The sequence below is a fragment of the Grammomys surdaster genome, unplaced genomic scaffold (genome assembly GCF_004785775.1).
Source record: "Grammomys surdaster isolate TR1022 unplaced genomic scaffold, NIH_TR_1.0 67, whole genome shotgun sequence".
NCBI classification, from domain to species: Eukaryota; Metazoa; Chordata; class Mammalia; order Rodentia; family Muridae; genus Grammomys; species Grammomys surdaster.
Window position 1 is genome coordinate 241,093 of NW_021604569.1, and position 24,157 is coordinate 265,249.

The following is a 24,157-nucleotide window of genomic DNA, read 5'->3' on the forward strand; positions in this document are numbered from 1 at the left end:
TAAAATTGTCCCACCAAGAATTTAATTTCTATTATGTGATGCAAATTTTTCTAAAACTTTTTTCAATTAAATTACAAACTTTAAAAATAAGGCCAGTATCAGACAAGGTGATACTCCCCTATAAAGTGAGTACTTGAAAGGGAGGTGGGAATCCTTCAGCACTCTTCTGTTTACAGACATTTATTACATACTGTAATTCATTAACATTGACTCCAAAGCCAACAATAACCCACACCTGTTCAAGCTTCCCTAATGTAATTAGTGTTCAGCTAGCACAATTCTCCTATGCCTACAAACATTAGAACTCACGCATTACACTTTAGTTTTAAATTGCAAAGCCACTAAAGCAAAGCTCGAAAATGCAAAGCATGTATCACTAAGCAGCTCACTTTAAAGAACATCTGTGTCCGCACATAATCTGTACAAGAGGGATGCATGACAATTAACAGACTCTTTTTACTCCTTTACATTGCAGCGAGGACCAACAAGGTTTTGATTAAACCTTTAGTTGAGCATAAAGGATAGACTGGCTGATAGTCAGTGTGAAACCATCAGTTAAATAAAAAGACTGGAGTTACTTTCTGTAGCAGTGCTCTCTTACCATGAATATGTCTTTGGAACACTGTGTGAGGATTGTACTAAACGTAGAAGACAAGCCTAATTCAACCAAACTCTCCAAATGCGTCATTTTCTCCGTCTCTGTCTCTTCCCTCGTTTGCTCCAGTGTGCTACTTTCTATTAGTCCAAAGCATCTGAACAACCCAAACAAAGCAAAGTTTAGGAACAAAGACACTCGCGACAGTCAGGCAAACTTCTACTGTTATCACTACTCAAAGACACGTCTATTCCATTTTTTCATAACTCATAAATAGACTGTCCTTTTTACTTCACGGTACCAACGTCAGCTTTGGGTAAAATCTAAATAAAAGGTTACAGCACTGTAACCAGTTTCAAGGTAAAATGCACCCCCCAACCCCGGCTCTATCTGAGAAAAGATAGAACTGAGTTATCAACTTACCTGTCCATAAATTGTAACACAAAATCTTCAAATTCAGCTGTTGCCGAACAAAGTTCTTTTTCAATCTATAACGTTGTAATGTGGGGAAAAATTACAAATATGCTTAAGTTCCCCTCTCTGAAGTAATGAAATTCAATTATAACCTAACAAGCAAATCCAATGGAAGCTTTTTTGTGTTGGATACTGTCATAAAGATCAAAACCACATATATCAAATCAGAGCCACTTCACTACTTTATTTGAACCAAGGCAACCAACTTTATTTTCACCTCCGGTTTTGAAAATGCTTCTAAAGCTGTGAAGGACAGCACTGTACTACTTCATATCCAAACAATACAAGTAACACATGCCTACAAAAAGGACAGTAGCTGACAACCTCAGAACACGGCTTTTACAATGGACGGGAGGGATAGGCTGGTGCTACTAGTGTCTAGGATAGCAGAAAAAGTCCACCATTAATTATTGCACAATGGAAGGACAACTTTCCATAACAAAGAATTACTTGGTTCAAAGGTATCACTGTTGAGACACTATGTAAATCTTAGGCTTACAGCCTCTAGCTTGGAACTTTTAAGAGTTAGGCTTCTTCACCCTCCCATATTTACTTGGCATGTTGGTTTTGTTTAATTACAGGCTCTAACTTTAGCTTCAGTAGCATTCAACTTGTGTGTGTGCACACACCTGTGTGTGTATGCACGTGGATTTGACATCCATGTGAGGTCAGAGGACAACTTTATAGAGTTGTCACTTCTTTCCTTCCATCTCTACATGGAGTCTAGGGATCTAGTTCACATCACTAGACTTGCTCAATAAGTACCTTTTCTGGCTGAGGTAACTCATTGGTCCCAGTACACAATTTGTGTCTGTAATTTCTAAGATTATTGGACATTTCTGATTTGTAGTGAGAGATTTAAATGGTTTCCTTTTGGTAAAACTTCACTTACTCTATGCTTCATAACAGTTCCATAAGAACCACAGAAACAAAGAAAATCCTTTGTATTAATTCCACTGCCCCTGGAAAAGGTTATTTAGGCAGGCAATGATGGATGGAAAAACAAGGCAGCAACTCCTACGCTCAACACACCTTGCAAACAATAACAACAAACTGAAGTATACCAGCAGCAGCTTTTCGGAGCAGAGGCCTATGCCTCCCACCCTCCCTGGGCTGGGTGCTACAGCTGTCTCACCACCACAGACGACGTGGTTCCTACTCACAGTAACTCCAGTCACAGAAAAGCAATTGGAGTTTTTATAGAAACAAAGTCACTTACTTGTGATGGGGACTGACCCTATATCCTCATGCATAATAGGCAAACACTGTAGCACCTTTTATGATTTTTATTATTCAATTTCTGAGCCATGATAAGTGATAGAAGTTTGCCTTGAACTAACTCATGACCCTCCTATCTCAGCTGCCTAGGCACTGTGTATACACCATACCAGCTTCCCTGTTCTTTTAGTAATTGCACTTTCTGGAACCTATCCAAAAACTGTGTTTTGTTTTGCTTTGTTTTGTTTTTTAAAAGAATTAAAGATTACGATGCATACAAGGAAATATCACATTTCGGTTAAGCGTTTTATAGTCAGAACACATCCTTACTTCTGTGAGGTCATCTCTGTCTTGCAGTACAGACGAGCAGTCTACTAAAGGCACCAGAGTGGAGAATGTTCCTATAAACTGGAATGTGATCTACGGGAAGACACAAAGGGTTCTCAGCATTGATTACGTAACTCTATTCCACACAAGTTATGCCAAAAGCTAAGTAAAATATTCAAATTATCTTAAGGGAAATCCCATAATGATCTTTCTGGATATTTTTCTTTTAGAATTATTATTTTTATCTATTTTGGGAGGGGAAGGGGGAAGAGGCAAAACTAACTCACACAAACCTGAAACTTATTATACAGCCAAGTATGAACCCAAACTAATGGTGGCCTTCCTAGCTCAGTGCCCAGTGCTGTGATCATGGAAGTTAGCCACTACATCTGACTCTAAAATTAAACACTTAGGGTTCCTAATAATTAGCTAGTTGTTCCTTTAATAACTGTTACAGTAAAACTTATTCCCATTATATATTAAGTTTAAACACATAGTTCTCCAATCTTCTGTCACTAAAAATTTACTTTTCCTTCCACCTGAAAATACAGCATTATAGGGAAATGTTAACCTGTCAAAGAACAGGAAAAAAAGAAAAAAAAAAAAAAAAGACAGCAAAGCAGTAAGAGTAAGTCAGGAAAAAAAAATGTGTAGAAGTAGAAGCTGGAATTTTATATCTTGTAATTTTTCAATTATTATTCATAGGGGAAGGAGATTTTGTTATTCTGACACAGTCTCACTATACAGTTCAAGCTAGTCTCAAACTTTACTCAGTCTCTTAAGTGCTTGGACTATAGGTGTCTGCCACTACTCCCAGCTTCTGTAACTTGTACCTTTTTACCACACTTCCTTGGTTACCCATTGTACTTGGCTGGGTTTTGTGTGTCAACTTGACACAAGCTGGAGTTATCACAGAGAAAGGAGCTTCAGTTGAGGAAATGCCTCCATGATATCCAGCTGTAAGGCATTTTCTCAATTAGTGATCAAGGGGGGAGAGTCCCTTGTGGGTGGTGCCATCCCTGAGCTGGTAGTCTTGGGTTCTATAAGAAAATATGCTGAGCAAGCCAGGGGAAGCAAGCCAGTAACAACCCTCCATGGCCTCTGCATCAGTTCCTGCTTCCTGAGCTGCTTGAGTTCCAGTCCTCACTTCCTTTGGTGATGAACAGCAACATGGAAGTGTAAGCTAAATAAACCCTTTCCTCCCCAACTTGCTTCTTGGTCATGTTTGTGCAGGAATAGAAACCCTGACTAAGACAAGTAGGGAGAAGCCAGGATCAAGCAAGAGATGACATCCTGAAAGTTTTACTATCTTTAAGAAAACCTGCATTTCCAAATATAACACTATGCTATCATCTAAAGGTATCTAACTAAAAAGAAAAGATATTTATTTAAACAATAACAGCTACAAAACATAATCATCAATATGCTTACCATGCATTTACTAAAGTCGTTTGGATCTACCCCAGGCAATGCTCTCATCAACAGAGGTAGCATGTGTGTTGGACCTTCGGGAAACCATTTGCTGCCTGATACCAAACTTCGGGCTACTCCAATTACACAATTTAAAGTAGCTGTGAGCTGGTGAGGTTCTGTTAATGTCTCTAAAGCAGGGTATGTTCTATAGTTTAAAACAGAGTACAGTTTAAATGTTAAATGTATTAAATTCATAAACTGCATTTTGACCTGAAGAACTATACAGACAGCAGAAGGCTGAGTGGAGATTTCCTACTAACATGAACAGACTTATACATACAAAGGAACAATACAATACAAGTGCATCCCTATCTGATCTTGACTCCATACAAACACCAGTGAAAAAAAGCATATACTTATGTAGACTTTCACTGTTTCAGCCAACTTCATCGGCAGCATACTGAACTAAGGAAGACAAAATACAAATAGTCTACTCAGTCCTGTTACAAACAAGTATCTTTTAGTCTCTTCTTTTGGAGACAGGACCTCCTGTAGCACAGGCTAAGGATGACTTCAGCTTCTGATCCTCTTTCATTACAAGCTTGGACCACCATTCCTGCCATGTCAGGTTTTACATGCAGTGAACCTACAGCTTTGGACAAGCTAACAAAGGACTCTACTAACTCAGCCACATCTCTCCACCTTACTTTTCTGAGACAGGGTCTCATTGAAACTTGAGGTCACTAAGGACCTTCCTGTCCTTACCTTTGCAGAGCTGTGCTTGCGAGCACCTAGCTTTTCAAGTGCACACTAGGGTCTTTACTCAATTATTTCCCTCTGTAAATCTTAGTACAGAAGAAATATGTAAGCACTGATTTACACAGAAAGGGAAATAATAACAGTAGTGTCATTTAATTCTTTTAGATTTATTTTGATTTTATGTGTACAAGTGTTTTGTTCAAATGTTATACTTGTGAAGCACGTGTGTGCCTGGTACCCAGGGTGCCAGAAAAGAGCATTAAATCCCCTGGACTTGGAGTTACAAAGCTGAGCTTACCTTTCAAGCACGGGGGGTATTACTAACTCAGGTCTCATGAGTGCAAGGTTCTGCAGAGCCTGGGCTGCTTCTAGGCTACCAGTTTTGCTAAACATAGCCAAGAGGACAGGCTGAATAATGCATTGTACAAAGTCTGTAACATCTTCATCAGTAAGCTTATGGCTTTCAGGCACAGGAGTTAACCAGGAGGGCTTCTTGAATCTTTCACGATGTAATCTCCTAACAACACTGTTTGGCAACCGCTGAAGGAGTTTCATTAACTTGTTCTGGGAACACAGAAACAATGTTCAACTTTCCTATAGGTTCTACTCAGGTTCAACTTTCCTACACAGATATTTACAGTTTCTCTCACACAAGAAAAAAGAAAAAGAAACACTCTGAATACAAAGAATTTTATGCTCTTACTACACAGAACAGCATACTATGCCAATTAACAAAGAGTGACTTCTAAATTCAAGGATTTAAATTGTTTTGTTTTCCTTTAGACAGAGTCACACTATGTAGCATAGCCTGGTTCTGTGATCTTCCTGCCACAGTCTCATGGGTGCTAAGACTACAGTCACGTGACTCCCCGCCTTGCCTTAAATTCGTGTTTTAAAATAGTTGCTTGCCAGGTATGGTCAGTGTTCAGGAGACAAAAACACAGGGATCTCTGGTAATTTGAGGCCAACCTGGGCTGCACAGTGGGTTCTGAGCTACCCAGGGGTACACAGTGAGACCCTGTCTTAAAGAGAAGCCAAGTGAAAGAAAGTACCTTGCTACCAAATAAAAATTTCCAATACTTATTTTTTAAAAAGATACCTAATCAGTCAATTAAAGACAAAACAAAGCTATAATAGTGACAAGATAAAACTGAAGTGATGTGCCTATGGTTTTGTGGCATTATTTATTATTTTGTTGTCATTATTTTGTCACTAATAGCCATGTGGCATTATATATACACACGCACACACGCACACACGCACACACGCGTGCACGTGTCTGTCAAACACACAGATTACAGACTTGGGTCTAATCACTTATACATAGCCAAAGCTTACGAGACAGACAAGAGATATTACAATTCTAAGATAAGCAACTGTTAAATACAACGACATCTTTAAATCTTCAAATACTACAACACAAACTGAACATACTTACCAGCCAACGCCCATTATTTGAAGGATGATAAAAAGATGTGATGCTGTTAAACAAACCAGCTAAATGTTTTTGTACTAATTTACTTGGTCCACCCTGTCCAGACACGCCCCCAAAAAAGGAAGAGAGAGAGAAAGAAACATTAGTATCTATATTACACTGTATATGAACTGATCAGTAAGTCAAATCCTAGATATAAAAGTCTAGTGTGAATCCCCTATATTGTAACAGTTGTACCTGTAAACCACAGTCAAAACGTAACTCCCTAGTGATCTTTGCACAAATCAACTTAAAAACATTCCAATCAACACGAAAATAACTTAATTCTAAATGAAGCTGAAAAGGTATTATCTTTCAATTTAGGGGAACACTAGACTTTATTGTTCTTAAGTAAAAAACAAGGATACCATAATTTAACATAAAGACTATCATCTTGATATAATCAAGAATAATCAAGAATAATAACAGGGGATGGTGAAATGACTCATGTGTAAAAACAATGGCCTCAAGCCTGACAGCGTTTGACCCAGGACCCACATGGCAGAGGGAGAGAACAGACTCCCCTATGCTGTTCTCTGACCATCCTGTGGGTAGAGTGGCTCCCACGTACAAGCACAATTTAAAAAAAAAAAATGACAACATAAGCCATACAAAGCAGTCCTTAAAAATGAATCATTAGCTCATTATATGAAACAAAAAGATTTACACAACACACACATATTTTATGAGGCACATTTTAATTCAAAAACATTTTTATTTATTAATCTATTATTAAAACAAAGAAAAAAGATTTAAAAAATTAGCATTCATCTAAAGGGCTATAACATGGGCTAATACCCTCCAGTTTGACTCAAAACGATCTTTTAACAACAGCAAGGAAGACAAAATGTCAAATTATATTAAGAAAGGGTATACTGGCTCATACTTAAAATCCCAGGCAGGGGCAAGAAAATCTCTGCAAGTTAAGAGGCCAGGCTGATCTACACATTAAGTCCTAGGTTAATCAAGGCTATATAACCAGACCAGTCTTAACCTTAATCTCAAAAGAAAAAAAAAACCTGTATGATTAACGTGCCTTCCCACTCAGATGCAGGCATAAATGAAGCTTACACCTGTTTCTCAATATAGAAAGCCAAAGAGACCAAACTACTCAAGAAACCAAAATGATTCCACAACAACTCACTATCACAATTTTCAAAACTCCAATAGGAAAATTAGCATAATTATTTTTTTAATTATACTTCAATATTACAAAAAGAAGTAGCTACTAAGATGTGTGTGGGAAGAGAGCAAAATTAACTCAAGGCTGACATTGCCCAATTCAGTGAAACCTCCATAATATGCATTAAAATACTCTTTTCTCCTTGAATACAAGAAAAAAACAAAAGTTCTATGTAACCGTGGGAGAGTTTCAACTCTCACTGTATTCTGTATGAATATTCTGTCTTTCCCACAAAACAATACCAAATATAGACTAACAATTCAAAGCGGTAAGAAATATTAAAATAAATCCTATAATTTTAATATAAAGCTGCTCTAATAGTGTATTTATATTTCAAAAGTGACACAAAACCATATGGAAATTAAGAAGTAATGGATTATTACAAATCTGAGATATGGATACAAAACATCAGAAAATAGCTAAATCCTGTCAATCCCCAGAAAAGATGTAGGTAAAAGGGAAGGGAAGATAGGGGATGGGCGGGAAGGATGGGAGGAAAGGGATGGAGAAGAGGAGCAAAGAAAGGGGAGAGGTAAAGTGAGGGAAGAGGAGAGACACAGAAAGTAAAGAAGAGAAGAAAGAAAACTATTTAATAGTCCAGTGACCAATCAAGCTGTTAACATGGGCTTGGATCAAAAGGTTAAAGAAAATTTATATGTATTTTATAAAACTCATAATTAACTACAAACCATCATTGCGGTGATCCATATTACAGCATGTCCTATATCATAAGCATTTGTTAAAAATCTTGGGACTAACACTTGACTGCTTCCCACTGGGAGGTTCAGGCTTCTCAGAATTCTTGTAAATATCTTTTAAAGCAAAACAAAATAAATATAGGAATAAAAAGGTTCATAAGTACCACAAGTCCTTAAATAGCTAAGTGAATGTTAGGTATTAGCCTTAAACACACCTTCATTTTCCCTCCATGTAATTCTAAGCATAATTATCAGTGTCTAGTAATTTGCTTTATTCTTTAGAAAGGTTTACTGTATGACACTCTGAGGTCAGAGGCAACAGAGATGAAGCAGCTGAGTCCATGTACCCAAACAACGAGATATTTATAGTTAAACATAAAGGAAAAAACTGAAGTTTCTGCAGTTAAGAATGAGTCTTTCCCTCCTTTCACTTTCACATCACTCTCCTGTGTTCTGATTCTATGCCAAAGTCACTAGACAGCAGCAGTCTTAATGCAAGCAGCTAGCAGACCACTCACCTTTCAACCTTAAAGCTGACTTGAAGTCCTCCCTAAGTCTTTGTATGTTAGGCAGCATGTAATAACTGTATTTTAATGTAATTAAATTTATACTTTAAAACTATCATTACTGATAGGGTCCCAAATGAAGGGGAGGGGCTGCTTCTGTTCCTTAGTCTTTAAAAGTTAACTCCAGTGGAGAAGAACAAAAGCAAAGACACCAAGGACTTCTGTTGATTACCAGTACTGTTCTAATATCAATTTCCACCTCCTGCAAGGCTTTCCAAGAGACGTCTAATACAGCTGAAATGATACACCTCTGGAGATATTCTAGCTTTAACTACTAAGGGGCAGGGGGAGCGGGTAACACTCTAGAATGCAATCAAATTTAATACAGAAAACTCTTTGGAAGGAATGAATTCATGATATTCTTAATGACTTACTACTTCCTAAATTATTTACTCTCAAAATTATACTTCATGTCCTCCAAATGCAAGACATGTATAACATTTGACGTAAGAGTTAAAAATATCCCCTTTACCAAATAATGTTAGTTATCAGGACTATGATACACACATATTCAAATGTTCTAATTACCTTTGGTACATGTGGATCCCAATCTATGTATCCTATATTATCTGTAGCCAATCGAGCAAAGAGATTCACTAATTGCTGGAAGTAAACAAAAACAAAATAACATTAGGCTGATGTTGTTTTAAAATGTTAGTTATAATCGTTATTCTGTTGTTTATTTTCTTGAGATGATTCTCATTATGTGTCAGAATGGTCCTGAACTTACGATACTCTTGCCTCAGCCTCCCAAGTGTTGGGGAGTACGCGTGTGTGCAATCACACCCAGCTCCTCATTTGTCCCTTGCAGCAATCATGAGAACCATGAATACAGTTTATGACTTTTAAAACTTCAAAATTTAAGATCTGTTTCATGTCACCCATTTAAAATCAATTGTAACCAAAATACTCCTCAAAGGGGGGAAAATCACAAAGCATTATGCACAATGAAAGTTGAAAGGAATATTTATAATCTCCATCAAATATCTAATAGCACCTAAAATGAATACAACTAAAACAAACAGCAATCATGTACTTTATAATGCATGCTTGTCTACTTGTTAGAAAATAGTAAGATGAAAGAAATTAACAGGACCTGGAGAGATGGAGAGATGGCTACATGGCTAGGAGCCCACAATGTGCTTGCAGAGGACCCAACTCAACTATCACCCACCATTTTTGGTGGCTCAAAAATACCTGTATCAAAAAGCCCCATTGCTGTTTTACCTGTGACAAGGATTATGCTTATCCTCAAAGCTTCAAGTGTCCAGTTCAGTCACCCGCCCAACTCTTCCTCCAGTTCTTTTATGTCTACTGATGTTTCTGAAACCATCATGATGTTCCTATAGATGTTCCTATAGATTGAGCCAGAACTGCTGACACACGTAGCTACCAGGAAGTGCACCTAGGTGGGGGTGTTTTAGAGATAACCATTTCCAAGGCTCAGGATAAGTACTATGTGGTGGTAAAAGCCAGGCCTTACCTACAGCATGGTACTGAGCCAAAAGGACACGCTCTTTGGTTTTTGGGCAGAGGTGGAAACAGGCACGTGACACCTGCACCCCACCCTCAATACACTAAGTACTTCAAAAACAAAACACCACACACTCTAGGGGATGTGATGCCTCTGGCCTCCTCAGGCACTAGTACCTACCCACCTGCTCACCAACAGACAGACCCACAGGTATGTGCACATGTGCATGCACACACACTTATAAAAATCTTTTTTAAAAAGTCATGAACTAGGCTGGAGAGATGGCTCAGTGGTTAAGAGCACTGACTGCTCTGCCAGAAGTCCTGAGTCCAATTCCCAGTAGCCACATGGTGACTCACAACCATCTGTAATGGGATCCGTTGCACTTTTCTAGTGTGTGTCTGAAGACAGCTGCAGTGTACTCATATAGATAAAAAATAAATAAATCATTTTTTTAAAAAGGGAATTAACTGTAATGTTACTATTACAAATTCTAAAAAAAAAGGAGTTATTAAATGATCTATATATTTATCTCCAAATTTAAAATTAAAGAAGAGGGAAAAATAGAATACTTACCCCCTCCCACTGTGGGAGATTTTGCACTGAAACCCAAAGGCCAATTAATTCATCAAACCAAAGTCTGAAGAAGAAAAATGTTGTTATGAATAGCAAGCAATTACAGAAAGTGGTTCAAAGCCAGGTAGTCTTTGTACTTCTAAATATATTATTCTTACTGATAACTACACAATCTAGGAAAAATAATACTGAAAGTTTCAAACTTATTGGAACACAGGAATACTTTTTTGTCTAAGTGTTCTCTTTCTCGTTTATTTGTGCTGTTAAATGTAATCTCATTTACTGTTTTGAATTGTTACATAGTTACTGTCCACTCTTACTCAACAACTCTAACAACTTTCTCCCTTACATCCTTTGCCTTTCTCCCTTTCTGACATTTTTCCATTATAGTTGTTTTATTTCTTTTCTCTTCTGACATCTTAAAACCATCATTCCATTGGGCTTGTCATATAAGCATTACTTTCTTTACAGTCATATGCTTGGCGCTTTTACCCTTCAGACTTGAATTATAATAAAAAGAATCAGTAAGTTGCACATTTTTAGCTTCTTGCTAGTTATTGGTATTGCTATATTTCTTGCTGTATCCTAGAATATGTCAAATATGCACACTTACTTAAAACCTTTATGATGCAGTTCTGGAGGAAGGGAGGTAGGAAGAAATATTTCAAAATAACTGATGGCCTTTTGCATTGTTACATCAAAAGGACACATTAAAGGCCGCCATTCTTCTAACATTTCTGCTGTTGCATCTGCTGGAAAATATCTAATAAAAAAGAAAAGGTTTCCATGTATCTGACTATTGAATTAAAAACCCTACAATACTTATATATGATTGACAAAAGTAAAAAGAAAAGGCCTAGAGAATTAGCACCACTTGCCCAGTACACATAGGACCTGGGTTTGTTCTCCAACAGCAAAAGAAAATGAGTCTCATGAGAGAAGGGAATATTTCATAAGATATCACACTAGAAATGTCAAGGTTTCCATAATAAAAGCATACTTTTACAAAGATACAATAAATACACTTACACACACTTAGAAGAAAGTAAACTTTTTTTTTTAATCTAACAGACATTCAGAAGATACTTTGAGGTTGAGAAAACAGATACTTAAGTTGCCTTCAACATTCAGCAACTGAAAAATTCTTAATAAAACTCAATTCCACATAGAGGATAAATATTCAGTAAAAATAAGAAAGAAACATCGGCCCAGGAATTTCCAGGATGAGTCCATAGGTCCCTCACGGGACCACAGGTACTTCTTTATACCTGAGAGAAATGGGAAGACCTGTTTGTTCTAAGGCTCTGACATTCTACAGGCCAGGAGCATCCCTGTGATTTAGAAAACTTAACACACACACACACACACACACACACACACACACACACACACACAATATGAAGGTAAATGATTTAAAGAAGCCACGTGTACAAACTGCTAAATGCATCTGAAAAGGTATAAAGCTGGGAGTTTGCATACCTATAATGCTAGCACTGCAAGGTGGAGTCAGGAGTTCAAAGCCAACGTGGCAACTTCGAGACCCTATTTCAACCTCTCAATCAATCAATATGAGGAATAAAGTACTGTATCTGAGAATTCTGTATTCTTCCCAACTTATAGGTTTGACCTAAATAGCAAATTATTAACCTATCACACTTTCAAAAACTTTTGTTAGCTTAAAAGCATACTTTATTAATTTATATGAAAAATAAAATTACATTGCTAATAACACTTCTATTAAGTTCATCATACATTTTCTGTTAGTATTAATGTAGTAAATCGCAAATTAAAACAGAACTACCACCAGTGAATTATATTTTACCTTCAAGAACCTTATATATCAAATTCCCCTTCCCAATATTTCTGAGTCAGTTCTTAGCAAAGTAATACCAATTAAAACCTCCATCCTCTGACTTTTATACATGTACCCTGCTGCAGATGCCCACCTCTCTCCTACACACATACACAGGCATCCACACATACAGACAATATTAATGAATTAACTTTTTTAAAAAAGTAAAACTTCAGTTAAGGACTGGGAACACTGCTGTGCTCCCAGTTCTTAACTGACACTACAATATCAGAAACTATTTATACCTTTAATTTTCTCTTTAGAGTGCACTAAAGATGGGGGAAGGCCTACAGGTAAAACAAGAGGCTTTATAAAGTGAGTGCTACTTACGGTCGGCAGCTTTTCACGAGTGTTTTGAGAACATTTTCTATAGAACTAGAGGAGAAAAAGCCATTTGATAAATTACATTGGGGTATTTAAAGAATACAGTTAATTCTACAATCTGTACCTCAAGGATAAACACACAGGTTCATATTATCTGTCTACATGTAATTACTAAATCTTCTCTGCTAGATACAGAATTTCAAGAATTATCTACCTAGACTTCTTAGTCTGCTTTCTTTGTATGTGTGATAAATACAACAAAACAAAACACTATACTGGAAAAAAGATAACCCCCTTTCAATCTTTACAAATTTGATAACAATGCCATATTAAACACACATAAAGTAAGCCCAACGGCTGAAAATTCTAAAGAATAATTTTTATTATAGTGCTTTTGCATCAAAATATGAACCGTGATATAACGAAATATGGTGAGCTTCTTTCTACCAGCATCGTCAGAAGTCTTGATAACCAACTAATCAAGTTGATTATCTTTAACTTAAAATTCCAAGGTACTTTACTGCTAGTGACAATTAACAAAGTCAACAGCTGTTCTGTTTAAACAGCTACTCAAAAACTTAGTTGAACAAAATGAAGAACTCACACGAACTTTAATGAAAAGACTGTGGATACTGGTTTAAATACATGACCAAAATAGAATATTTAAGATATCAACTAGACCATAGTCAAAACTGGTCAGATATAACAAAACAAAGGGGTGTCATGAAGTGAAACTTAAAATGAATCTGTGGCTACTTACAGTATGGTAAATACAAATAGAAACATAAAAATGTTCAAAATTCAAGGGTAGGACAGGGACATTAAGATTTCAGAAATGTTATCACTAAACCTTTTAAAATTCTTCAGGGGTCTCTACAATTTCTCTGAAAGCTTAAGAACTAACTTATAAGGAAATTCCAAGGAACAAACCCAGACAAGCACCTACTATATTATGTAACATCAACCTAGGGGAAAAACCTGCCTCCCCATTACTAACTACCTTAGATAGCATCTTCCACTTTCAAACTGGGGGTGAGGGTCACCAAGGACTCATGGGGTGATTTTCACACACACACAAAAAAAAACAGACAATTAAGAAACGTAGTGTACAGGGCATAAACTTTTCTCTACATTTAAAGCTTCCTGAAGCCCGTAGCTATACTAATTAGTCAGGATACCTAATGGGTTTCTAATAAGGCTACTCAAATCTTCAGGTACAGTTAAATTAGTTCTTTGTGCTTATACTACTCAATAAACACTTTTTAATCCAGGGAACAAATAGCACAGATCTTGGATCTTCTTTCAGTTTGAATTGAAGAGCCAGTTAGTAACTAATTATAGAATCAACATGTAGAAAGCCCTTTGGTTAATTTAAGTTCAGACTTTAAAGGTGAATTCTGAAACATGAACTGTCTTTCTAAGGAGAAGAAAAGATATATGACCCGTGACTTCCTAATGTCTGTGCTTACATTAACTTTCTACTTTACTAGTTTGGTAGCAGTTGATTTCAGACTTAAATGTAGCAGAAATCCTGCTATTTCTCCTAAGTAACTTCACTATACAAAGAGAGAAACCATTCTAACATTAGAAACGGTTGCAAAAAGGAAGTCATCAAAGACTGCACAGCTAAGTGTTGCCTTCATTCTAGAAGTTAATGATAACACTCCATTAACTTGTTACCAACTCAAGGGTTTTAGAGTGTGATTTCATTCACATAAAGTCAATTCCAACCGATCTTCCACATAAGGCCTGCGCCATGGAATTTACACTCTTTATTCAGAAAAGGGTACAATCTCTCTAACCTGTGATATCTGTATAGTGACCTTTTGTGATTCTTGTAATCTCTCAAGATGAAGGGAACAATGTTTCTGTTTAAAAATAAAATAAAAGGTTAAGGCTAGATGCTACTATTTTTTAGAGGAGGTGAATAATGACTACTTATGTTCCAATTGTTGGAAATTTATAGGACTAAACTGGTAACTCAAACTGCTAATGTTTTAAAAGTGATCTCCAAGTGACTAAGCTTTAGGTGGAGTTTCTCACACCCATTTTCTCTTAGAAATGGTAGTTCATTTACAAAAGAAGGCCATGGAATACACAGTGCTTCAGGTTGAACCTAAGAGTCAGACAAATCTGAATTTGAAAACCAAGTCCACTGTTCCTAGGATTATAATATTATATATTACAGCTTAGAATTTTTCATCATCAGCCGGGCAGTGGTGGTGCACACCTTTAATCCCAACACTCAGGAGGCAGAGGCAGGTGGATTTCTGAAGTTCAAGGCCAGCCTGGTCTACAGAGTGAGTTCCAGGACAGCCAGGGCTACACAGAGAAACCCTGTCTCGAAATACCAAAAAAAAAAAAAAAAAACCAACCTTTTTATCATGACAAATAATCCCTACCCTCTCATAAAGCTATTTGAAAATTAACTGAGATAATATATTGAAAGCTGCTGAGTAGCTTAGAATTATTTATTAGGCATCACAGCAAATACTAACAACTATAAATTTATACTTTGCAAAAACCATTGCATGTACAACTTCACAGAAACAAAAATTTGTGCACCTTTTACTGTTACAGCAATTCTCCTGCCTATAAATCATGAATTTAATGATTCAGGACATAACACCCAGATGAGAAATTTCTTTCATCACCTTACTTACTATTCTGTACAAAAAGTGAATTCTTAAGCTCTTGTTCCAGTTTGAGCCTCATGTAAATTTTTCTCTACACTTCAATTTTCTCATGATGGCACTAATGTTCTCTGATTGTCTCAAGACAGGAGGAGAGTCAACCATTTCTTCTTCCAGTTACTAAAAAGTGAACTTCAAAGTCATGGAGGTTGTAGCCTGACTCTCCTAGTTCTTTGTAACTATCAAGATAAGATTAGTTTTTATTTTTAAAAAATTTTAAAGAATCATTTATGTGTATGAGTGTTTTGTCTGCATCTGTGTCTCTGCATCACTGCATGCCTGGTGACCATGGAAGTCAAAAGCTACAGTTACATACAGATGGCTGTGAGTCACCATGTAGGTACTAGGAATCAAATCCATGTCCTCTGGAAGAGGCAGTGCTCTTAACCACTGAGTCATGCCCAAGATTTACTTGTAAACCCCCAAAACACACGACACATGACATATTCAAAATAAAAATAAGCCCAGAAGTATTCATAGATTCAACTGAACTAAAATTTCTGTCCAACTAATGCTATTTGCTTTTTTAAAATATGAATTAGGAAACAATAATGGTACACTCCTTCTTTCTCTGCCTTAAATTCTTAATAGAATAGTATTTTCCCCCTAATGAAGTACCAATTTCTTCAGGTAGAAATCAGTTTTATCTTTTTTTTCTAAATCTAAATAAACTCATCTTTAGTCAATCAAACATTTTCCATCGCTGATGTTTCAAAAATCTGTTACACTGTTCTGTTAAACATAATTTTTTCATAGCCATTAAGATTATTTTATCAGTTATAAAAGACATCATCATCATCATGGAGGCAATCTTAGCACTAATTTTTCATTAAAATTAAAACATTTTTCTAAAATAAATGCTACTGTAGTCATCCTTCCTCAGCATGATTACTTCAAACCTTGAACGATGTGAACTATTCTAACTATGTGTCTGAGGCAGGGGAGGGGATACCCAAGGAGGCCTGAAGAGGGCAGCAGATGCCCTGGCACTGGAATTACAGGCAGTTGGCAGTTGCCTGACACGGGTGCTAAAAAGCACTTGGATTCTCTAAAGAAACATGTTCTTTTAACTGCTGAGCCATCTCTCCAGCTTATGAACTATTATTCCTCACAATGTTTCTCAAATACTGTTTTAGAAATCATTGCAAATCAGTGTTTATCGATGAAATAACTGGTGAAAATGACTTAGTGACAGGTAATTGGGAAATTACTTTCTTCATTTTATTATCTATTAAAATTTGGGTCCAGATCATTAATGAGTAACAAGAAACCCCAGCGTGTAGAATATGTAATTTCCACGGACTAATGGGTAAAGGTAAGACTAAAAGACTTACATGATCTTAAATTGCCCTTTGTAAACCAAGTGAGTGACACATGCAATTCCAGCCCTAGGGAAGCAGTGGCAGGGGAACTGTGAGTTTGAGGACAGACTGGGCTATACATAGCAAGACCTGTAGGAGGAGGGATTGATTCCCTAATTGGTTCTTGATTGGGTCAATAAAGGAGGCAGAAACCAATTGCTAGGTGAAGACAAAAAGGTGGGCTTTCCTGGTCCCAGGAGGAAGAGAAGGAACACAGAGAACAAGGATTCGGACCAGGCTTTGGAGCAAGGAGGAAGCTACAGACTTGTAGGTCTTGGGGCCCTAGAGTCTGTAGTCTCCGCCATGAGGGGAGCCAAGGAAGGTGGAGGGAGCTAGTTAAAACCGGCCAGCTGGCCCTTGCTGGAGCTGAGTGAGCCCAGTAGGGAACTCGGAGCCTAGCCTGAAGCACGGGCAGAGGTCCTGGAAAGGCGGAAGCGTCATTTTGAAAAAAGTGAACGCAATGAGACCGGTCTCAAAAAACAAAAACAAGACAACAAAAGCAAATGACCCTTTGTTGAATCAATACAAAAAGCCGGGCTACAATAGATCTTAGTGGTCAAGCAACTGCTAGCAAGTCAGGCCCTGGGTTCAATTGTTAACAACCACAGAGGGGAATGGGATAGAGATACACAGGTAATCAAAAACTAAGTACCAGGCTAGGTGTGGTGGCAGGACTGTTGGGTGCCGGCGGCCAGCCTAGGCTACACAGCAAGGCCCTAGTCCCTCCCTCTCAAAAAAAAAAGTAAAGAAAGGAAAACAAATTTTTCCTATAGGCATATTACTATGAAAAATGGTACACATGGTAGCCTTAAAATATATAAAGGAAAAATACTTAAAATTTGTTTTTACAAGAACATAAATTGTAACAGGACATGGATAGTAAACAGGAGTCAGAAATACAATTTTGCATTTTGTACTAAATTAAAAACTCTACTAAGTCAGGTGAGGTGATATATTCCTTAGTCCCAGTACCCAGGAGACAGAGGCAGACAGTACTCTCTGAGTTCAAAGCCAGCCTGGTCTACATAGATAATAGAACAAAAAGGGCAACATGGAGGTCTTGTTTTAAAACAAACACCAAACATCGTAAAAATTTCTTTTATTACCAACAATCTCAGAACTTGAAGTCTGAGAGAGAAGGGAAGGGAAGAAAAGGAAAGAGAGGTAAAATTTTTGATTATCTTTGCTCTAAACAGGATCAACTTTTAAAACAGAATGAAATGTATGGCACTCTCAGCAGTAGTTTCCCTAAGAACAAAACACACCAGGCACACAGAGTTGAAGAGCTGAAAGACACACACTTAACAAATGAAGCACTTCTGATTTTAAAGTCATCTAAAAATAGTACGAGAACAGGCTGTCAAATGACAAAGCTGTTTCAAATATGTCAAAATACATCTAAGAAAGAAATATGGGAGGCAAAATATTAAATCTAAGAAAGCAAGTCATATAAAATGGCTCCTTATAAGTTAAAGGATGTTAAAAAATAAAATGTTGGGGCTGGAGAGATGGCTCAGTGGTTAAGAGCACTGACTGCACTTGCAGAGGTCCTGAGTTCAAATCCCAGCAACCACATGGTGGCTCACAACCATCTGTAATGAGATCTGATGCCCTCTTCTGGTATGTCTGAAGACAGCTACAGTATATTCATAAATAATAAATAAATAAATCTTAAAAAATAAAATAAAATAAAATAAAATGTTGGTAAGAACTAGGAATCTTATTCTTCACTATAAAAGTTTGCAACGTCACTATGCCAAAACAATGTTAAGCAGAAAAGCAATAACTATCCAAACAATTCCCTTGTAGAAATTCAGCAGAACAACGAAGTGCTGGGAAAAAAAAGGAGGTCCACTGCAAGCACTGCTGTGTGACTCCCTGCTTTCTCTAGCATTTCTGCTTAAGAGCCAAGAACAGTTGTCTTCAACTCAAGGGAAGCAGAAGGGAGGTAGGCCAATAAATAAAGTATTTCAAAACTGAATTCATAAATTTAGTATTATTCCTTTGTTTAGGAGACAGCTATCTCTTCAGTGCTGATAAAAGCTGTGTAATGTACACTCAGCTTTTAAAAACTGAATTTCCTGAAGAGAAACAAAGTAACAAATCAATGGTACACTTTACAACATAGTCCCTGAAAAGGCAGATATGCAATACTATGTGTCAATCACTGTAAGTCAGCAACTCAATATAGTTAGACTTTCTAAGAGCACCAATTTTAGTCTGAGGCATATATGAAGAAAAAAAAACCTAGTACAGATAGGAATATGTAAAACAAAATACTTTATTAAGGTCCACAAAATACCTCACATACTTTATCTCAGAGCCCTGGGAACATGGAAAGGTGTGTATTAAGTGAAAAGAAGATCTGACACAGGGAAAAGGCTCATGTCCTAGAAAGACCTGTTCTTACAGAATCAAAAAATAGGGGAAAAAGCATGATTAATCAAAGCAAAATGCTGCTGGGATGGTGGCATATGGCTTCAATTCTGAGGAAACAGAGGCAGGTGGAATACAGATTTGAGCCACATAGGGAAAACAGGATGGGCTGGAAAGTGGGTATAGCTGGATACATCTGTGTGTAAGTGTTGGCGGGACAACCTATTTGAACCTAGTGTTTCACACATGATAAGCATGTGCTCCACAAGAATAAACCCCAATCTCACAGGGTATTTTTAATGACTTTTAAAAAAGATTTATTTTTATTAGTTTTAAGTTATGTTCATGTGTAGGTGTGGGGATGGGCACAAGCACTAAGGGCAGGTGCCTATGAAGGGCAGACACATTCAATCTCCCTGGAGATGGAGTTACAGTAGGTCACTGTGAGTGGCCCAAAAGAATGCTGGGAACTGGGGAACCAAATTTAGGTTCCCTGCAAAAAGCAAGATGCTGAGTCATCTTTCTAGTACACCACAGGGCACTTTCAAAGGATAGCGATTGAGGAGAACCTAAGCAACCTTTAGTGGCCAAGAGCTAGGTACATAAAATAGCCTATAATTTGTGAACTATCCCAAAATAACAACAACAACAACAACAACAACAAAATGTACAAAGCTAGGTATGGTGGCACACTTCTATAATCCCAGCATTGAGAAATATGTTTAAAGCAACTGGTTTCTTTTTAAATCTGAATACCTAGTAAAACATCTGAAAGTCTTAAAAACAATGTGGTGTTGTTTTTAAAGACAGGCTTTTGCTTTATATCCCTGGATAGCTTTCTACTTACTATGTAACCCAAGCTGGCCTCAAACTCATGGCAAACCTCTTGCTTCAGCCTCTTGATGCTGGAGTTAGAAGCATGAACGATCTCACTCAGATTAATAGTTTTATGACCAAACCATTAAGCTGGCAGTTGCTAGAGGCACAGAATCATGCCAGGCTGAGGATGCGGTTTAGTTAGTACAAGCACCTGACCTGCAGGCACAAGGCCCTAGGTTCGGTCTCCAGCAATTCTCACACACCCTAGTACACAAGCTTCATGTTGCTGACATTCTTCTACAGCATGGCATGAAACACAGCAATAGACCAGCACTAGAGAAATGGGGGCAAATGATCTAGAGAGCAAGGTTAATCTTGGTTCTGGAGTGAATCGGGAACCTTATCTTGAAAAGACAACACTAGACAAGAATGACTTTTCTTTGTCTTTCTTTTCCTTTTTGCTATTGTTGAGACAGGGTCTCTAGGTAGTCCTTGACTGCCTAGAACTCATGTAAACCAGACTGGCCTTGATCTAACAGAGATCTGCCTACCACATCTAGCTTTGTATTATTCTTTGAGCACTGAATTCCAGGTCTCATTTTTACTGATACTCTTCCCAGAAGCCTACTGTACACATTCCCTGTGCCTTCATATTATTCCCTCTCATATTACTGCCTCTATGTAATATGTCTGTTGTGGTAGTCTTTATCCTAAGCCCCAATATGTATTTCAATGTCAAGTTTTCTTTTCTTATATGTCTTTATTTTTATTTTGTTTTTTTGAGATAGATTCTCACTGTATAGTTCAACTTTCCTAAAACTAACTAATTATGTTGACCAGGCTAGTCTCTAACTCACAGAGATCCACCTGCCTCAGCCTCCTGAGTGCTATGATTAAGAGTGTGCATTATCATGCTTGGTCTTCTATACTTTCTTTTATGAGTGTTTGCTCTGCAGTACATGTATGCACAGTGCCCAAAGAGGCCAGAAGAGGGTGTCAGATCCCACAGACCCAGTTATAAGACATTGCGAGCTGCCATGTGGAAGCAAATTCAGGTCTTCTGTAGGAGCAGCCAGTGATCTAAACTACTATGCCATCTTTCTTGTCCTTATATTTTTTGCATTGAATGTTTGATCTTTTCCTTTTACAATCCAAACAAACTTATATGCTAAATAGGTCTGGTCTGGTCTGGTCTGGTCTGGTCTGGTCTGGTCTGGCTTTGTTGGGTTTTTGACACAGGATTTCTGTGTAGCTCTGGCTGTCTTGATCTCACTTTGTTGACCAAGCTGGATTTTATATTTACAGAGACCCTCTTGCCTCTGCCTCCAGAATACTGGAATTAAAGGTGTATACCACCATGCCTAGCTTAAGGTAATTTTGTTTTAATGACATCTGCATGTTTGAAACTATTTGATAATCATTCTCTTTAAAAGTTAAAGTGGTACTTACATAGTAATGATTTTTAAGGTTATTATTCTTGTGGATGTGTGCATGATGTGGGGGTAGGATATGTACTAAGCGTGCATGAGGAGGTCAGATACCCCGTAAAGTCAGTTCAGTCATTCCAGACATCAGGGCTGCGGATCAAGCACCTTTACCTGCTAAGCTAGGTGGCCTGCCCAAAAGTACTGTTTGTATTTATTTTTGTCACTGAGTATAGAGAATGAATATGATGTTTAGTGCTAGAAATTGAGCCGGGGGCCTTGCAAGTGCTAAGCACACATTCAACAAGAAATTGTACTCTCACCCTCTTTTGGTTTGGTTTGCTTGCGCTCTTAAACTTTTCTGTAACCTTTCCCTTAGTTATTCAGGTTCTAAGTTAGTCACCACACTGCTTGTTTTTCCATGTCAGTTTTGTTTTACAGGATATTATTTTTATGTGCATTGATGTTTTATCTGCATATATGTCTGTGTTAATTAACCCTGGGTTAATTAACCCTGTCTTAAAAACCCTGTCTTAAAAAAACAAAAAACAAAGAATTTTTAATTTCTAAAAAGTAAACTTTAATTACGTATTTTAAAATATCTTAAGCCAAATTTACAAAGAGCATGGGTACTAAAAGGTCAGAGGGAAAATGATCACAGTAGAGAAAACCCTGTCCATGAAGATGATACTCAACAGTCAAGTCTGCAATGACTGCCTAGCAGCACAAAGGGCCAAATGGTCATGTATACTTTGCACATTCAAAATAAATACAATAGTTTTAAAAATTAGGTCTCCAATTATCATGATGTACATGCAAGGAATCAATAATCAGCAGGACAGCCGTAACTTCAAATGGTACTAGGAAATGACAGAAACCAGGACTGGCATTTGACTAGTTTATATCCTAAGTGTAGTTAATTAGTAACACTGATACTTTGTCCAGGCATGTGAAAACCCAGCACTTGGAGGATGACCGACCACTCATGCATGTTTGTTTGTTCTGTAGTGTGTGTGTGTGTGTGTGGGGGGGGAATTAGAAGGATCCACCATTTCTCTAATTGTGTACGTGAGTGCCCTGTAAAAGATGTAAGGCCCCTTACATAAAACATTTTCTTACTTAATGAATTAAAATACATAAAATGTCAGGTTGGGGTGTGGGGATTGGTTTGTGGAAGGATGGCTCAGTAGTTAAGAGCACCTTGCAGCTCTTACAGATGACCCAGGTTCAATTCCTAGAGCCCACAGGTGGCTTACAACCACCTACAGCTCCAACTCCAAGACTCAATGTTCTTTTCTAGCCACCAAAGTCTGCTAAACACATGTAGTGCACATGAACCCACACAATCACACAAACATGCACACATGAAAATAAGTAACTTTTTAAGAAGAAAAAAAAAAGAATGGCATATAATCATTGCATCTAATAACAAAAGAATGATCTAATGGTAGATAACCACTGCATCTAATAACAAAAGAATGATCGGAATATGGTGAGAGTGACTGTCAGAGATGCCTCAGTGAAAAAGCTTTGTGAAAAAAATACAGATTCAAAGAGCTTCAAAAGGGCAAAGTCAAGTTGCATAGAAATAAGTACATTAAAATATGAATTTGCACTGGGCACAGTAGTGTATACCTTTAATGGTATCACTAGGGAGGAAAAGGTAGGTGAATCTTGGTGAGTTTAAGGACAACCTGGTCTACATACATAGTGGGTTCCAGAACAGTCAGGGTATGCAAAGAGAGCTTGTCTCAGGAAAAATAAAAAACAAAACAGAAAAACCCAAGGCAAAAGCATTTGCTTATTTTAACCCATTTTTTCTCATTGGATTCGATCCCCTAAAAGCACAGGTGGCCAGGACTCAAAGAAATACTTTAATACTTACTTAGGAAATGAATTTAATCTCAGGTGCTCTGTCTTGGAATATAATATTCTTTCTACCATGTCATAAAGTGGTCTCCAAGGTAACTCTAAATCATCTCTTGAAAGAAGTTCCTTTTTTCTAATTAAAAAAAAGAAAGGAAATATATGCAATCATGTATACAGGTGCATGATTATCAGGTACACTACACAAAGAGGACAGGTAATCACAATGTCTTTGTTCTGCCTGTCTCTACCCACAGCCACTAACTGGTGGAATGAGCACTAGGAAGAACTTGGTGCCCCTCAACACCAAGCACTGCCTATTAAAGAGAGTGTTTAAACTTGTGCCACCATTACTGGTATAGGAATTTCATACTTTCACATTTGTTTTTGAAGATTTATTTTCAGTGTGTGAGTGTTTTGTGTGTGTGTGTGCACAATATGCACACCTAGTACACTCAAAGATAGACGAAGGTGAGGGATAGTCTAGAAATAGAATTACAGATAATTGTGAGCTGGCATGTGGATTCTGGGTCTTTTGCTAGAGCAGTGAATGCTCTTCTCTCTCCGGCTCTGAAGTTTCCTGTTTTGGTACACCACACGTGCAGTTTCTACCCCTCGCTAGGTACAAGAACAGTTTATAACCCATGGAGCAAACAATTAGTATATATAAATACCTAACCACCTA

The 24,157-nt window shown here is 37.5% G+C and overlaps 1 protein-coding gene across 1 annotated transcript in view; it reads right to left on the minus strand.

Moving 5' to 3' along the window:
- Nucleotides 1-24,157, minus strand: part of Psme4 (proteasome activator subunit 4) — a 104,115-nt gene that overhangs the window by 57,762 nt on the left and 22,196 nt on the right. The window contains exons 3-14 of the mRNA XM_028776995.1: nucleotides 23,492-23,608; nucleotides 12,940-12,984; nucleotides 11,371-11,520; nucleotides 10,758-10,821; nucleotides 9,236-9,310; nucleotides 8,133-8,255; nucleotides 6,225-6,317; nucleotides 5,085-5,350; nucleotides 4,046-4,232; nucleotides 2,618-2,707; nucleotides 1,019-1,083; nucleotides 602-752 (exon numbers count right to left, since the gene is read on the minus strand). Coding sequence (XP_028632828.1) covers nucleotides 602-752; nucleotides 1,019-1,083; nucleotides 2,618-2,707; nucleotides 4,046-4,232; nucleotides 5,085-5,350; nucleotides 6,225-6,317; nucleotides 8,133-8,255; nucleotides 9,236-9,310; nucleotides 10,758-10,821; nucleotides 11,371-11,520; nucleotides 12,940-12,984; nucleotides 23,492-23,608 — 1,426 coding nt within the window. The remainder of the gene's footprint in view (nucleotides 1-601; nucleotides 753-1,018; nucleotides 1,084-2,617; nucleotides 2,708-4,045; nucleotides 4,233-5,084; nucleotides 5,351-6,224; nucleotides 6,318-8,132; nucleotides 8,256-9,235; nucleotides 9,311-10,757; nucleotides 10,822-11,370; nucleotides 11,521-12,939; nucleotides 12,985-23,491; nucleotides 23,609-24,157) is intronic.